The following is a 16949-nucleotide window of genomic DNA, read 5'->3' on the forward strand; positions in this document are numbered from 1 at the left end:
TGTAGGAACATAGGAGAGTATGTTCCAAGTAGAGTATTAGTTGGGAGTGTTGGTTACAGAAGATTTTATCTGTATTTGATGTTAGTGTTAGTGCTTTGCTAGAGTTAGCTAAATGGTGGTCTGCAGAATGAAGAAGAGGGCAAGTTGTTGGAATATGATAAACCTCAATAGTTTGTCACATTTACCTTGAAATCAGATGCTAAGGAGACACATTCTTATTTGGCATTGTATTTGTTCTATACACCTGGGTCTGCAAGTTTGCACCTGATCACAATTGTCAATGTTTGGTTCTCTTCAATGGGCTTGATTGAATTTTCAAACTCTACATGTTGAAATGGCTAAAGCCTTGGCCCTGTGCCTTGAGCTTTTATGATACATGTTTCCAAACATAGTCTTATCCAGTACTCTTTGAATACTCTGGTTTTAAAAAAAAATTTATTTTATATTGGAGTACAGTCGATTTACAATGTTGTGTTAGTTTCAGGTGTACAGCAAAGTGAATCAGTTATATATATATATATACATATATATATCTGTTCTTCTTCAATAATCCGTCAATGTTGATGATATCCACATTGCTATTTTCAGATAAGACCTTTTGAAACATTTATATATTCAACCCACTTCTTCATGTTTTGTATGCAGACAAGTAATAACCTCCTTAAGCTTTGTTTCACAATGTGTGCTAGATTTTCTTCTCATTCTGGCCTTCAGTAATAGTCCTCACATTATTAAGAGGCATTCCACCTACCCAGTGGCTGAAACCACATAATTCTTGGAATAATCCTTGAGTCTTAACCTCTTCCGTGCTTCTCCCATTAAGTCCATCAGTGAACCTTGTCTTTTCTTTGAACATATCCTGATTTCCTCCACCTCCTACATATTCATTGCTCCTTTAACCGTGATTCACAGACTGCAACTGCCTTCTTTATTCCTTTGCTTCAGTTGTCTATGCCCAGAATTAAACCTGGGTGTCCTACAAATTTAACTCATTTCTGATACTATCTATGTGGAAATAGTGTCAGACCCTACAAGTTAAGGGTTCAGTCCCACAAGATTGTCCCCATGTCAGATGTCAGTTGCAACTCCAGATTGTTACCTGTGCTTCTGACCAACTGGCTATAAATTGAAGGTTCTCATGACCCTCTTCTTTGGTTCAATTAATTTGCCAGGGTGGCTCACAGAACTCAAAGAAACATTTACTTATGTTTACCAGTTTACTATAAAGGATACAGATGAATAGCCAGAGGAAGAGATACATAGGGCAAGGTCTGAAGGATTTCTGACAGAAGCAGAAGCTTCTGTCCCCATGGAACTGGGGAGCATCACCCTCCTCGCACATGGATGTGTTCACCCATCCAAAGGTTGAGCAAATCTTGTTAAGAGTTTTTATAGAGTTTTAATCTCTAGGCCCTCTCTCCTTTCCCAGAGGCTGCAGGGTGGAGCTGAAAGTTCCAACCTTCTAATCACTTAGTCTTTTTGGTGATCAGGCCCATCCTGAGGTTATGTAGGAACGCTATGCTAAGTCATCTCATTAGCATAAACTCAGTATTGAAAGATACTCCTGTCACTTAGGAAATTACAAGGCTTTAGGAGCTGTGTGGAGGAAGACCAAATATATTTCTTATCATATCACACATAGAATTGTCACTAAATAGTTACTTCACATGAAAGCATTTTTTGAAACAGTTTTCTTCCAAATTAAGATTATGAGAGATTGCGGAATGATTCCTTGTTCTCTTCTTTCCTAGAAATCAGGAAAGTTGATGACGCTCTGCAGCATCACTTGCCAAATCACAGCATTCAAAATATTGTGGAACAATGCTGCGAACATAATACACTTGCAAATATTGTTAATCAGAGCAAAAGTCATTTCCTGTTAAAGCAAAATTGTGATATGTTTGACTTATCTGAAAAACCTTTAAATTCAAATTTAAGTTTTGAAAACCAGAAGAGAACCTGTAACTTAGACAACTCTGCTGATTTTAATGGAGATGGGAAATCCCTTCTCCATGCTAACCACGAGCTATCTTTTACTGAAATTAAATTTCCTGTAAGTGCAAAACCCATCAGCAATAACTCCCTGTCTAGTAAGCAACAGAGAACTCACAACATAGAGAAAGCCCATGTATGCAGTGAGTGTGGGAAAGCCTTCTTCAAGATGTCTCAGCTCTTTGATCATCAGAGAGTTCATACTAGAGAAAAACCTCATGGATGCAGTCTGTGTGGGAAAGCCTTCTCCAGAAAATCCAGGCTCACTGAACATCAGAGAACTCATACAGGACTGAAACATTATGAGTGCACTGAATGCGATAAAACCTTCTTCGAGAAATCGCAGTTCAACATACATCAGAAAAGTCATATGGGAGAGAAACCTTACACATGTAGTGAATGTGGGAAAGCATTCACCAAAAAGTGTCGGCTCATTTATCATCAGCGAACTCATACGGGAGAGAAGCCCCATGGATGCAGTCTGTGTGGAAAAGCCTTCTCTACAAAGTTCAGTCTCACTACACATCAGAAAACTCATACAGGAGAGAAACCTTACATATGCAGTGAATGTGGAAAAGGATTCATCGAGAAGAGGCGTCTTATTGCACACCATCGAACTCATACAGGTGAGAAACCCTTTATATGCAATGTATGTGGGAAAAGTTTCACCTTGAAGAACAGTCTTATCACTCATCAGCAAACTCACAGAGAAGAGAAACTGTATATGTGCAGTGAATGTGGGAAAGTCTTTTCAATGAAGCACTGCCTCATTGTACATCAGCGAACTCATACTGGAGAGAAACCCTATACATGCAATGAGTGTGGAAAAGGCTTCACCTTGAAGAGCCCTCTCATCAGACATCAGCGGACTCATACAGGGGAGAAACCCTATGTATGTAGTGTGTGTGGAAAAGGCTTCACCATGAAGAGTGATCTTATTGTACATCAGCGAACTCATACTGCAGAGAAACCCTATGTATGTAGTGACTGTGGGAAAGGCTTCACTGTGAAAAGCCGCCTGATTGTACACCAGCGAACTCATACAGGGGAGAAACCCTACGTGTGCAGTGAATGCGGAAAAGGCTTTCCAGCCAAGATCCGGCTGATAGGACATCAGCGAATTCATACAGGAGAGAAACCATATGTATGCAGTGAATGTGGTAAAGGCTTCACAGAGAAGAGTCATCTCAATGTACACCAGCGCACTCACACAGGAGAGAAACCTTATGTATGCAGTGAATGTGGCAAAGGCTTAACTGGGAAAAGCATGCTCATCGCACATCTGCGAACTCATACTGGAGAGAAACCATATGTATGCAATGAATGTGGCAAAGGCTTCACCATGAAGAGTACTCTGGGTACACATCAGCAAACTCACACTGCAGAGAAACCGTACAAATGCAACGAGTGTGGTAAAGCCTTTAGGAAGAAGACATGCCTCATACAACATCAGAGAGTTCACTCAGGAAAAACTTCCTTTGCATGTACTGAATGTGGAAAATTCTCTTTGCGCAAAAATGATCTCATTACCCATCAGAGAATTCACACAGGAGAGAAGCCACATGAATGCAGTGAATGTGGGAAAACCTTCACCACAAAGTCAGGGCTCAATGTTCATCAAAGAAAACATACAGGAGAGAGGCCCTATGGATGCAGCGAGTGTGGGAAAGCTTTTGCCCACTTGTCAATCCTTGTTAAACATAAGAGAATTCACAGGTAGTCACTCTGGGGAAGCCTGTTGCCAGTTGTACTCAAGATAATAGTATGCAGAGAAGAATCACAATGCAAAGAATGTGGTGTTATCTTTAGTGATCAATTACCTCATATTTTATGTTGATGAAAAAATTTACAAGAAAACTCAGACACAATCAGCCATGGTGAAAATGTTTTAGGACATTTTATTGTCTAAAAAGTGTATGCTAAGGGCTTGCCTGGTGGCGCAGTGGTTAAGAGTCCACCTGCCAATGCAGGGAACATGGGTTCGAGCCTTGGTCTGGGAGGATCCCAAATGCTGTGGAGCAACTAAGCCCGTGCACCACAACTACTGCGCCTGCATTCTAGAGCCTGCGAGCCACAACTACTGAGCCTGCGTGCCTAGAGCCCATGCTCCACAGCAAGAGAAGCCACCACAATGAGAAGCCCGTGCACTGCAATGAAGAGCAGCCCCCGTTCTCTGCAGCTAGAGAAAGCCCACGCACAGCAACGAAGATCCAACGCAGCCAAAAATAAATAAAAATTTTTTAAAAAGTGTATACTGAGATAAAGCCTAAAATGCGAAAGACTAGGAAAGACTTCATTGGTAATAGACTCTATCATATGTGGTCATCATAGATCATGAGTGAATGAATATTTCTAACTGGTAGAAATATAATTGTGGGAAAGCCTTTGCCCAGAAGTAACACCTCAAGAGATGTCAGTTAACACTAGAGAAATACTTTTTTTATGGTGATGAATATGGTAGGGTTTGCAGTAATAAATATTGCCTCATCATTTGCCAGGAAATCTGTGCAATAACACATTTAGTATGGTGGCCTTTAACAAAATATCAGACAACTTAATGAAGGAAAGAAGCCTTGGAGAAATGATGAATGAGAACATTGTGTTACAGGTCTAAACTTAAGGGGTAATACACCTCACAAACAACTGGGGAAAGGATACCTTCAGCCATATTTCTAGATGCCTTGTCATTGATCTTATAAATTTTACATAGTGGCAGTTACTCTCATCGTGGATTAAATTTTAGTATATACAGTGCAGGAGTGTTCAATTATTTAATTAATTTTTGCATTTCTTTGGTTCCACGTTTAAATGTTATTTCAGAATATTTGAAGTACTTCAAAATGAAGAAATATATTCATTTCATAAGTATAAGTCAACATATTTGGTGTGTTTAACCAAGTTTATAAGTAGCAGCAGGGGGTTATAAAATTAATATAAATGTGATGTTTTTATAACTTTTAATTTTGAAGTAAGTTTAGAATCACAAAAACTGAAATATTCCAGAGATTTCCTAAATCACCTTCAGTCCATTATTCCCAAAGGTAAAACCTTATATAACCACACAGTTTACTATCAAATAGAGGAAAGTGAAATTGTTACATTGCTGTTAACTACAGGGTTTATTTCTATTGCACCAGTTTTAACGTGGTTTTTAAATACCGCCTTAAACTTTATCACATATGTAGGTTCCTGTAACCAACACCCCAGTGCTTTGTCAAAACAAACTCCCTCATGCTACATCCTCATTGTCACATCCTTTCTCCAACACTAGTCCTATAATTTTATCATTTATAGAATATTAGAAAAATAGAATCGTTTAGGATGTATCCTTTTGAGATTGACTATTTGAGCTTGTGAAATTGTAGAAAATAGACATATTGGTCTCTGCCCCCGGTTTCTGGCACAGAGCTTCTGAAACCCTTGTAAATTCCTGCATGATAAGAGCATGTGGAGCATCTCTTGTCCTATTGATGGGACTCTGGGTGGGCTCATGAATGGCTCCTGGATGGGTGCTTGTCACCAAAAAAGACTTGGAATTTTCAGCCCACTCCCCATCCTCCAGAGAGGGGAGAGGGGCTAGAAATGGAGTTACTAATTGATCATGCCTAATGTGAGGAAGCTTCCATAAAATCCCAACAATAGTAGGGGCTATGGAGAGCTTCCAGAAGGGTGAACACATTGAAGTACAGGGAGTGTTAACACACCCCCAGCTCTATGGGGACAGAAGCTCCTGTGCTTAGAACACTCCCAGATCTCACTCTGTTTCTCCTCAGCTTGTTGTTCATTTCTGTCCTTTAATAAACTAATAAACACAGATAAGTGTTTCCCTGAGTTCTGTGAGATAAATCAAACTCTAGCAGATTAATCAAACCCGACAAGGGGCTCACGCAAACCTCCAATTTGGAGGCAAGTCAGACAAGTTGTAGGTAACTTGGGGACCAGCTATTTGCGATTAGTATCTGAGGTGCGGTGGGAGCAGTTGTGGGACTGAGCTCTTAACTGGTGGGATCTGGCACTATCTCCAAGTAGATAGTGTTAGAATTGAGTTAAAATGTAGGACCCAGCTGACAGGAATTGCTTGGTGTGTGGGAAACCCACACATTTGGTGACCAGAAGTGTTGAAAGTGTGTGTGTGGCAACAGGGTGAGAGTAAAGGAGAAAGACAGGAGGAAGGCTGACTGTAGCTTTTCCCAATACAGACTTCAAGTAACTTCAACCTTAGATCCAACTAGAAACTCTGGGCATCTTCTCTGCCACAGAATATCAGACTGTAATAGAGGCGGGGCAGGTGCGTAGCTGTTAGTGCATGACTGGTAGCCGTCCCACTCAGCCATTGACTGGCATCGCAGTGGGTCCCTTCTCCTTCCCTTCCTCTGTGTAAGCGGAGCCCACATTCATACTGAGGGAAGATGGTTTTTTTGAGACACTAGTCTGCCATCTCGGTCGGCTGGCTTTCCGATTAAAGTCGTTACTCCTTGCCTCAACAGGTCATCTTCCGATTTATTGGCCTGACCTGCGGCAAGCAGAGCAAGTTTGGGCTCTGTCCGTAATAAGACTCCAGGCAAACTAGTAGTACCCAAGGTGTTCCTGCCTAACTGCACAAGGTCACCATCATCTTGTCACTTTTGCCCAAAGTGATGACTGGAATGCATCTCACACCACGTTGGCCTTGGATTTGTGCTGGCCTCTGAAAACTTAAATTAGCTCTGTGACTGAGACTATCTCTTGCAAAGAGAGGAAGGCACTGGGGTGCCCAGAAGACATTTCCATGTCTTCTCACCCAGCAGTCTTAGCAGCTTTTATGGCCACTCCTGTTGGAAGCGCCAGAACCTCTAGGAGGTCACAGTGCTGTGTGTCCTCATAGAACCTGTGCAAGTCTTCTGGAACTGAACAAGAGCCCTCAGTGCCCCTAGCAACAGCCAAGGAGGCATTGCGGGGAGAGCGCATCAAAATCAGAAATGGTTTTGGACCAGGTTCAGCCTTTGGCAACTACTGGAGGAGTCTTCAGAGACTCAATATCTGCTGAGCCTGATTCTGGGCAAGGATCCCCAGTGAGGGGCCTGTGGGGTCAGTGAAGAGGGAATGTGTGTCAGTGACGGCATTTGGGGTTTTATTTGGCTTCAGTCACTGAGGAATCTGGGCGTTAGTGATGGGCCTTTGATTGAGGCTTAACCTGTAGAGATTAATGATCGAAGGTCTTGTTGGTCAGGGTTTAGGGTCTATATGTTAGGTCTGCAAGACTCGGTAATTGAAAACTGGATGGAAGTGTGAAACCAATGAGCACTGCTTCTCCCCTAGGTTAGCAATTTAACGTCCAGCTTATGATCTGGAGAAGCCTGGAATTGGGGGAGGAGTGTCAATGGGCAAGAATGTCTGTGGTAAATTTCAGATTGAATTTGAGGTCAGTGTTATGTAGGGAGTGCAGAGTTTGTCTGTGTTTGAGAGCACAGAAGTCTGGAAGTTTTGAGACCCATAGTCCCAGGCTAGTGGTGTTTAGAGACTTGACCTTTGGATGCTGGAAACATTTCTTTTCAGGTTGTCCAGTCCAAGTCCTTTCTCAAAGTTCTTATTAAAAATTTGTCTCGGACTTCCCTGGCAGTGCAGTGGTTGAGAGTCCGCCTGCCGATGCAGGGGACACGGGTTCGTGCATCGGTCCGGGAAGATCCCGCATGCCGCGGAGCGGCTGGGCCCGTGAGCCATGACCGCTGAGCCTGCGCGTCCGGAGCCTGTGCTCCGCAACGGGAGAGGCCACAACGGTGAGAGGCCCGCGTACGGCAAAAAAAAAAAAAAATTTGTCTCCTACATACACTCTTATCATTGCCTGCACAAAAATCAGAATAATTCACCGTGGTCAAGTGGTGTGTATAGGAATAAAGACAGGATTTCTGTTCATCTTACTGCAAAGTTTAGTCTTGGATATTTCCTTTCAGATTTCTTTGACACAAGTAAGAACAACAATTTTCCTGAGTTCTACTCCTCAGTGAGAGCCATCTCATTAAAAAAACTTTTTTTCAGGCTACCTTTCTAAAACTTGGGATCATCTGTACGAACATACATTCAAGAATCTGCCTATCGTCTAACATGGCTGTATTTCTTCTGCATTGTCTCTGGCAAATAATCGAAATTCCTGTTACTCCACATTATCACCAGCATTTCATATTTTCAGTTTTTGGATTTCAGCAAGTCTAATACCTGGGTATTTGTATCACACTGCTGCTTTTTAAAAATTATTAGCATTATTCACATTGCTGTTTTAATTTGCATCTCCCTAACAACAAATGATGCAGACCATCTTTTCATATGCTTGTTTGCCATCTGTTATCTTTGATCAAGTGTCTGTTCAAGGTTTGCCTATTTTTTAAATAGGAGTTTCTTGTTGACTTTTCAGAATTTTTTCTATGTTCTGGATACAAGTCCTTTACCAAGTATAGGACTTATAGGATGAATGTGTTGAGATTCTTTTTTTTTTTTTTTTTCTGAACAAAGTGTAAAGGTTTTTTTTTTTATTATGTGTAACATAGGCAAAATTATTTAAGTCAATAAATTTTTAAGGAATTTCACATGTTCTGATTCTTTCCACTGCCAATCACCTTAGTTCCTCCAAAGTCATAATCTTCAAGATGAGATAGCCCTTTCAAAAAAGAAGTTTTGCTCAATCCACACAATTCTTTTAGTTGAGCTTCTTTGATCTCCAGTAGAATACAGACACACTTCAAAATTCTCCACCTGTAATCTTTGGGATCCAATTTCCTCAAGCAGTTTACTTTAGGACCATGTTTAGAGTCAGGAGATAGATCTGCCCGCTTCAGAGTTTGACACCCTCTAAAAATGTATTAAGTTCAAATCATATTCACTCCTAAGCTATCACACCCTAGAACAGTACAGATCATTGGGATATGCCAATACCTTTTTAAAATCCTGACACTGTGTTCTCAAGATAAAAGCCTAAAAAAAGAAGCCATCTTTGTTTCATGTCAACATTAGAGTATGAACTCGATATAGCTGATAATTTAAAAACTTAATATATAAGGGAAATTATCAGCTCTATAGTCCTGGAAGCAATCTTTATGTTTATCAATACACCCCCATCACTTGAATCTGTTTTAGGTATCATGTCCCTTCTTCCCTGTACCAAAACTCATACTAAACAATGAGTTCTGGGTTGCAAAAGAGGATTTTTGCACCTGTCTATAAGGAGAGTCTTTTGAGATTTTTTTTCTCTTTGTTTTTGTTTGTTTTTTGCCTGTGGACTTCCAAATGTTCCAGCAGCATCTGCTGAAAAAGTCTATATTTCTCCATTGAATAACCTTTGTATATCTATCAAACGCTTGAGTATACTTGGCTCATGTGGGTCTTTTTCTGGGATCTTTGCTCTGTTCCATTGATCTATGTGTCCTTTCACCAATAATACTAAAGGTTTATGAGTCTTGAAATCTCTTGGTGTGAGCCCTGTATAATGGTTCTTTTTGGTCAGAAGTTGTTTTGCTATTTTCAGTGGAGAAACCTGGCAAATAATACCTTTGCCAGTAGATCAGTGTTGTCATTTTGATATTCTATACCCATAAACATGTGGTGTCTTTTCCAAAATGCATAAATCCCTGTTTAATGAGGAAAACATACCAACCTAAAAGAAGGTCAATATACAACATACCTGATCAGTACTCCTCAAAATAATTGAGGACATGAAAAAAAGACTGAGGAATGGTCATGGAACAGAGCAATTCAAGGAAACATGATGTCTAAAGGCAGCATTCTTCCCTGGGTTGAATCCTAAGACAGAAAAAGGACAGTAGTGGAAAAATTTGTGAAATCCAAATAGAATCTGTAATTTAGTTGAGTGTCATACCAATGTTAATTTCTAAGTTTGACAAATGTACCATGGTTACATAAAATATTCGCATGAGAGGAAGTCAAATGAAGGTATATGTGCACTCTTTGTAGTACTTTGTCACTTTCGTGTAAATCTAAAATTTCCCCAAAATAAAAATTTATTTAAAATAGGTATAATCTATGTCAGTTATATCTCGGTAAGTCTGTAAAAAAAAAAATACGTAATCTAATTTTATCACTTACATTCTCATAAACATTTCCATATTATAAAATGTTTTGTATATCTCTATATAATTAATATTAAGTGGCTGTAATAATATCATGGGTGAACTAGTAGAATGGTAACTTGAGTCACATATAAAAGGTATGCATTGAAGTGGGGTATGCTTGAAAAACATAACATATTCAACTATGTTCACTTTTTATTATGATCCTCTCATTATTGAAATTCTCACTCCAAGATTTGTTGTACTGTTTTTCTTATAAGTCCCAGACATCTCCATTTACTTTTAATCCTAGATAGTTTATAATTTTGCAATTATATTTGATGTCTTTAAAAAAATCCATATGCTATAAATTTTGTACACAACAGAAATTCATTTTAACAGCTTTATGGTCATAATTTACATATAACATTTACCAGTAGTAAGCATACAACTCAGTGACATTTAGCAAGTTCATAGAGTTGTGCCACTATCACCACGATGCAATATTTAGAAAATTTCATAACCCACAAGAAGTAACTGGATAGTTGTTTTGTCATTAAGTTTTTGAGAACTCTTGATATATTCTGAATACAAGTCTTTATCAATAGATGTTAAATGTGTCAATATTTTCTCCCAGTCTCTGGCTCTACTCAATACTTTATTAAAGCTGTGCTTAGATATACAAAAGTATTTAATTTTAATAAAGTCCAATTTATTATTTTTCCTTTTATGGCTCATACTTTGTCTTGTCACAGAACTCTTTGGCTAACTTAGGTTCCTCTTCGCTTCTCTAAGTTTCATACTTCTTCTACCTCTTAAATTTAGGTCTGTGATCTATTTCGAGTTAATTTTGTATATGGTTAGAGTTATGGGTCTTAATTTATGTTTTTGCAAATAGGTATACAATTTTTCCAGCATAATTTGCTGAAACAACTGACCCCATGGAATTATCTTAGTGTCTTGACCAAATAGATATTGACCTTAATACTTTTGGACTCCATTCTGGTTGTGCCTTTCTCATTGGTTCCAGACCTTTACTGGCCTCATTTTTAAAGTGGCCTTTCCCCGAGGCTCCAATCCCAATCAAAATTTAGGCTTCATCCCTGCTGCTCTTTTCCTCTTGAACGTGATGGCCTGTTTCACACTGTGCCAGTTTCTCGAAATCTTATTCGGTCCTTAAAAGCCGCTTCCTGCGAGAAATGTTCCTCCGAAGTTTTTGGGGGGATGTCCGATTACCGGATGTACTGCCGTTTCTCATTCCAGGAGTTCGTTCTCTGCTGCTATACCGACACCTGAACCCTTGGTCCTTTTCGAAACCCGCCCCCCTCCTTTTTTAATAAAGGCCTCGGCGATGTTACTCGTCTCCCCAGTCCGTCGAACGCCGTTTAGGTAGCTCCATATTTGCCTCGCAAACCTCGAGTCTCTGAAAATCTGCTAATTTTCTGAAGAATTGAAGTGACAGGTAATGAAATAATTTCAGTGGCTTCTCACCTCCCGGACCATCCAGGGCTCCTGGCCCCAAACCCGCCCCTTGGCCTTCTGTACGTCAGGTGTCCCAACATGGCCGCCCCGTGGGGCCGCGGAGAGCTGGGCGCGGACATATTGCCTTTCAAGGTAATACCAGAAATCCAGTCCGCGTTTCTTCAAATGCTTCAGACCGTCTTCGGCCGCCGTAGACCGACGAAAAATCTGGGCGACAGGGGCAGAAGTAGAAGCGGTTCGTGGAAGTGTTACGTTTTAGGTTCTGCTTGTGGACTGGAGAAAATCGGGTCAGTGTGTGCATTTGGTCCTTGAAGTTTTGTGGTTTTGTCCCATAGGAGGTTTGTCCCTGTGGACGTGTCGTCCACAGGGTGGAATGGTGTAGTGTGGACTTAACGGAATTATTGAGGGTCTGGTGGGAAGTGCTGATGTGGAGGTATTTGAGAGGAACCAGGAGCGTTTGTGACGCGCGTACCTGTCGTTGCGGTACTTTGGGAGCTGTTCGTTAGAACGATTAAGAATCTGTAGAGGGAATTCCCTGGCGGATTCGGCGCTTTCACTGTAGTGGCCCGGGTTCACTCCCTGGTCAGGGAACTAAGATCCCGCAAGCCACGCGGCGCCCCCCCCCCCCCAAAATCTGTAGAGATCAACGGTCGTGACTGGACCGGCCTGATATGGGGGTCTTTGCGGCTCACTCTATTTCTAAAGGATGCAGGTGGTATTTACGATGGTAAGAGATTCAGATTACGGGAATTAATATGGCGCTCAGAGATGTTGGGGCCTGGCTGGATGGTCATCATATGAGGGTATCTGGCCCAGGCTTCGGATTAATAAGGAAGTGTGTAGTCAGTGTCTGTGGTACAGAGAGTCTTGTGAGGGCTGAGGCTTTGGTCCCCTAGGAGGCCTGGCTGGTGGCTGCGTCGAGATTCCAACCTAGTAGGCTGGGAAGGAAGGTGGTGCAGCCCGGGACGGTAGTGTAGTTCTAAACCTTCTGCTCTTTAGGCTTTTATCTGCAGACCGAGGGACTAACCCAGCCTCCTCTATGTGTTGTGTATTGTGTATCACTGTTTTCGCACTGCAAAGGCAGAATTGAGTCCTTGTGACAGATCTGAACCCTCAAAGCAGAAATGTATAGTATCTATCCCTTTGTTACAGACCAGGGCTCTTGGCCTCCTTGGTCCATAGAAGTTGATCAAAGGCCAGATAAGAAATTCAGGCCAGGCTTTATTGTGGTCCCTACTGCAGCAGGGGGGAGCGAGAACAAGTAAGAGGTTCCCTTGCTTGTTCGCTCTCTGAGGTGGGGTTGGGGGGGGCATCTTGTTCCTTATATGTGGTGAGGGTAGGTGTATGTCCGGGGGTTGGGCCGGAGGGACGGCTTAGATGGTTTGCCCGTGCTTTACGTGGTGTTGTGTGCAAGGGGCATGGCAGTACCTGCTTTTGCTCCGGATCCCCTGCTTTTGCTCTTGGTTCTTCAGAAGTGGCGGTTGGGTTTCTTGATTTCTTTGTATCTTGTTGTCCAGAATTTGACTCCTCTGTGCATACACAAAGTTATTTTTAGTCCCTTATAGTTTCTTTGTATTTTGTTGCTGGAGGAGAGGTGTGTCCAGATGCAAGCACTGCAGCAAAGTGTTCCAGGTCCCAGCCTGTCTCACCTTTGCAGAAAATGTTTGTCGAGGCTTGCTCTCACCAGCGGCAGTGGACACTTGCATTTTTGTCTGACATGCGTTCCCACTTTCTTCTTTGCTAACAGAACCGCCGTTTTGTTTAGTTATCCATCCTTCTGACAGGGTGACCCATATCCCAATACTGGTTGGTCTTAGTTAATCCTGGTGGTTCCAGCTCCCGTTGCTAGTGATTGAATTAGTACGAAATGAGCTTAGGCACGTGGTGCAGTTCTAGCCAGCAATATATGTGAAAATCTGCTTGGGGGTTTCTGAGTGAAAAATTTTAAATAAGTATTATAATTCTTTGAATCTCTCTTTCCATGTCAAGGATGATATTGTCTGAATATAACCTTAATTTTCTGTCCAGTTTCTAATGTTTATAATTCATTCTTTTTTTTTTAATTAGAAAAAAAATTTTTTGTCTGCCACCTAATAGCGTGCAGGAAACTTAGTTTCCCCACCAGGGATTTATCCTGTGCCCCCTGCAGTGGAAGCCTGGAGTCCTAACCACTGGACTCCCAGGGAATTCCCTTGCTGTATATGTTTCAAGGCTATATTGTTAGGTACCTAGAAATGGCAAATTTCTTAAAATGTGGTGAGTTGAACCTCTTACTAGTAAGCTTTGTTTCTCTTCTCTGTAGTAATTTTTGGGCTTTCTGGTGCATTTTTTCAGAGAATATAGATTATCTGTGGTTACTCTCCATGGTTTATCTTTTTCTAACCTTTTATTCTCCAGCTGTCCATATCACTATGTTTCAGGCATGTCACCTAGAGTAGCATGTTCTTGGGTTTTATTTTATTTTTTTATTATTATCATTGTTTTGGCCACACTGGACAGCATGTGGGATCTTAGTTCCCTGACCAGGGATCAAACCCAGGCCCCCTGTATTGGAAGTGTGGAGTCTTAACCACTGGACTGCCGGTGAAGTCCTGGGTTTTAAATTTTAATCCAGTCTGACAGTTTTGAGGCATTTGTATTTGATGTAATTAACTGGAATCTTTGTTCTGTTTATACTGAATATAATTCATTTAAAAAATTTGTTTTATTGGAGTATAGTTGATTTAATATACTTAATATAATTCTTAGTGTTTTGTTTTAAAACAGTCATATAAGTGCACGGTATTTGCCCCACTTGTTCTCTATTCCTTATTCTCTTTTTTGCCATGTTTTGAATGAATTTCTTCTTATTCTGTTTCCCCCTTCTGTTAGGATGGAAATTATATACTTTAAGATAATTGTTAGTTTTCATCATGACACTAGAGATTACATACAGTATGGAAGCTTTCTTTGTCAAATTCTTATGTTAGTACTTTTACACTCTTCTCTAACATTACAGGCGTCTTAGAGCATCTCAACTCAATTTACCACTTTCCAATTTATTTACAATATTGTGTGCTTTAAAAAATGTATTTAAAACCTAAGATATTATCGTTATTGTTTATAAGACAGTGCTTCTGGTTCGCCCAGTATATTGGTTTTCAAACTGAAGTGTGTGTACTCACAGGGTGTATAAAAACGCTTGAGGAGGTTCCTGAGCGCACACGGTTTAAAGGAAAGCAGTGCCCAGCGCCTCTCCTCCCATACGGTCCCTTTTGTATAATTGAGCTGCCTGAGAGTCTCCTGCTGCTGAGGCCTGCTGCGGGGATGGATCTCATTTCTCTCACCTCCTTTTTTTTTTTTTAATCTTAGACTATTTTTTTAAATTAATTTATTTATTTTGGCTGTATTGGGTGTTCATTGCTGCACGCGGGCATTCTCTAGTTGCAGCGAGCGGAGGCTACTCTTCGTTGTGGTGCGTGGGCTTCTCATTGCGGTGGCTTCCCTTGTTGTGGAGTACGGGGTCTAGGCACGCAGGCTTCAGTAGTTGTGGCACGTGGGCTCAGTAGTTGTGGCTTGCAGGCTCTAGAGCGCAGGATCAGTAGTTGTGGTGCACGGGCTTAGTTGCTCTGTGGCGTGTGGGATCTTCCTGGACCAGGGCTCGAAGCCACGTCCCTTGCATTGGCAGGTGGATTCTTAACCACTGCGCCACCAGGGAAGTCTCCTTCAACTCCTTTGACAGTCACCCCACTTCAACTTCACGGAATAAAGGAATACCCCCACCACAGTCAGAATCTTAGCCTTTTTGGCCAGAGGAATAAAGTCGTCTGGGGTAAAAATGGGACACTCGGCAATGCTGTGGGCATTGGGCTAAGGTGAGCGCCCAGGAGCAGCGTTAGCATCTGGGCCCAGAGGAAATGTACCCTCAGCTTGAATTTTCGCCTCAACCCACAGGTCCTGACTCCCCAGGAGCAAAAGAATCAGTAGAAGGAGGAAGAAGTTACAGGATTTGGTATCAGCATTACTGGGGACATGCTTGATTGAAGACAGGTATCAGAACAGAAATTTAGAGCAGATCCAGAAGTCACAGCGACAGAGCCTCCTTACTGCCAGCTGTTTTTAGAGGACGGAAAAAAATGATCCAGGCCCAGGTGACTTTTGGTTTGTTTTATTCTTTTCTTTGTTCCCGAATGGGTTTGTTAGTTGTCTGAGTCATTCTAGCTAATTATTGCATGTAAGAGTGTCTTGGGGACTCCGGGTGTCTTTGTAGCCTGCTTCTGAAGTGAGGGTGATCCAGGGGACCCCAGAAATTGCAGCCGGTGTCTGAAGCGAGGGCAGTTCTATGGGGACTGTTTCCTCAGGCTTTGCAATGTGACTGACTCTTGGTTTCCATGTTCAAATCTGGATTCTTAATCTACCTTTTTTCTTATATTGCTTTTATTTTTGTTCATTACACAGCTGACTTAAGGATATATTTAAAGGCTGAAATCATAACAAAGTACACATATCAAAAAATAAGTTTCTTCTTCATACACTTTAAACATGCTTATTAAACTTTTAGTTTCTTATAATTCTGGCTTCTTGAGTCACTTCCCAGAAGATTCTGATTAACTGGCTATAAAGATTTAGTCATCCCAATTTCATTGACTTATGTGTTATATATATATATATATATATATATATATATATATATATATATGTATATGTATATGTATATGTATATATATATATGAATGTGGTGTTTCTAGGTTAACAAGAAGGTTTAACTTTTATACGTTATAGAACGTCTAATGATAAATGGATGGATGACTGACTGCACAATTATATTTAGTTGGATCCTTGTATTTTATTAGGCTTTTGCTTGTTCCCTGTGCGTTAAAAACAAACAACCCGGGGCTTCCCTGGTGGCGCAGTGGTTAACAATCCGCCTGCCAATGCAGGGGACACGGGTTCGTTCCCTGGTCTGGGAAGATCCCACATGCCGTGGAGCAGCTAAGCCCGTGCACCACAGCTACTGAGCCCGCGTGCCACAACTGTGAGACCCGTGTGCCTGGAGCCCATGCTCTGCAACAGGATAGGCCACCGCAATGAGAAGCCCGCGCACCACAATGAAGAATAACCCCTGCTCGCCGCAACTAGAGGAAGCCTGTGCACAGCAGTGAAGACCCAACGCAGCCAATCAATCAATCAATCAATAAACAACAACAACAAAAACAACCCCCTAGATATATAGATCCAGCCTATAAAGTAGAAATGAGAAGAAAAACTTTTAACATTTCTTCCATATCATCAAAAGGACATCACTTCATTAAACACCACTGTTACTATAGGAAACCCTGACGTTTGACGATGTGACTGTGGACTTCACGTGGGAGGAGTGGCAGCTCCTGACCCCTCCTCAGAAGGACCTGTACCAAGAGGTGATGCTGGAGAACTATAGCAACCTGCTGTCTGTGGGTG

The 16949-nt window shown here is 41.4% G+C and overlaps 1 protein-coding gene and 1 non-coding gene across 7 annotated transcripts in view; one reads left to right on the forward strand and one right to left on the reverse strand.

Moving 5' to 3' along the window:
- The window catches only part of ZNF615 (zinc finger protein 615), a 42963-nt gene that overhangs the window by 11798 nt on the left and 14216 nt on the right, over positions 1–16949 (forward strand). For 2 of the 6 annotated variants that reach the window (XM_027079208.1, XM_027079207.1), the window contains exon 6: positions 1752–4010. In XM_027079208.1, the coding sequence (XP_026935009.1) occupies positions 1752–3712 (1961 nt within the window). In that variant the 3' untranslated portion in view covers positions 3713–4010. Of the gene's footprint in view, positions 1–1751; positions 4011–11218; positions 11798–15118; positions 15365–15443; positions 15641–16819; positions 16947–16949 lie in introns of those variants that run through there. The other 4 variants (XM_027079205.1, XM_027079204.1, XM_027079206.1 and 1 more) reach the window with 4 other exon arrangements.
- LOC113606301 (small nucleolar RNA SNORA40) lies at positions 9104–9190 on the reverse strand. The gene has a single exon (XR_003427488.1). It is a non-coding gene; the product is annotated as a small nucleolar RNA SNORA40 (small nucleolar RNA).

The sequence above is a fragment of the Aethalodelphis obliquidens genome, unplaced genomic scaffold (genome assembly GCF_003676395.1).
Source record: "Aethalodelphis obliquidens isolate GAN/ISIS:26980383/991018 unplaced genomic scaffold, ASM367639v1 scaffold43, whole genome shotgun sequence".
NCBI classification, from domain to species: domain Eukaryota; kingdom Metazoa; phylum Chordata; class Mammalia; order Artiodactyla; family Delphinidae; genus Aethalodelphis; species Aethalodelphis obliquidens.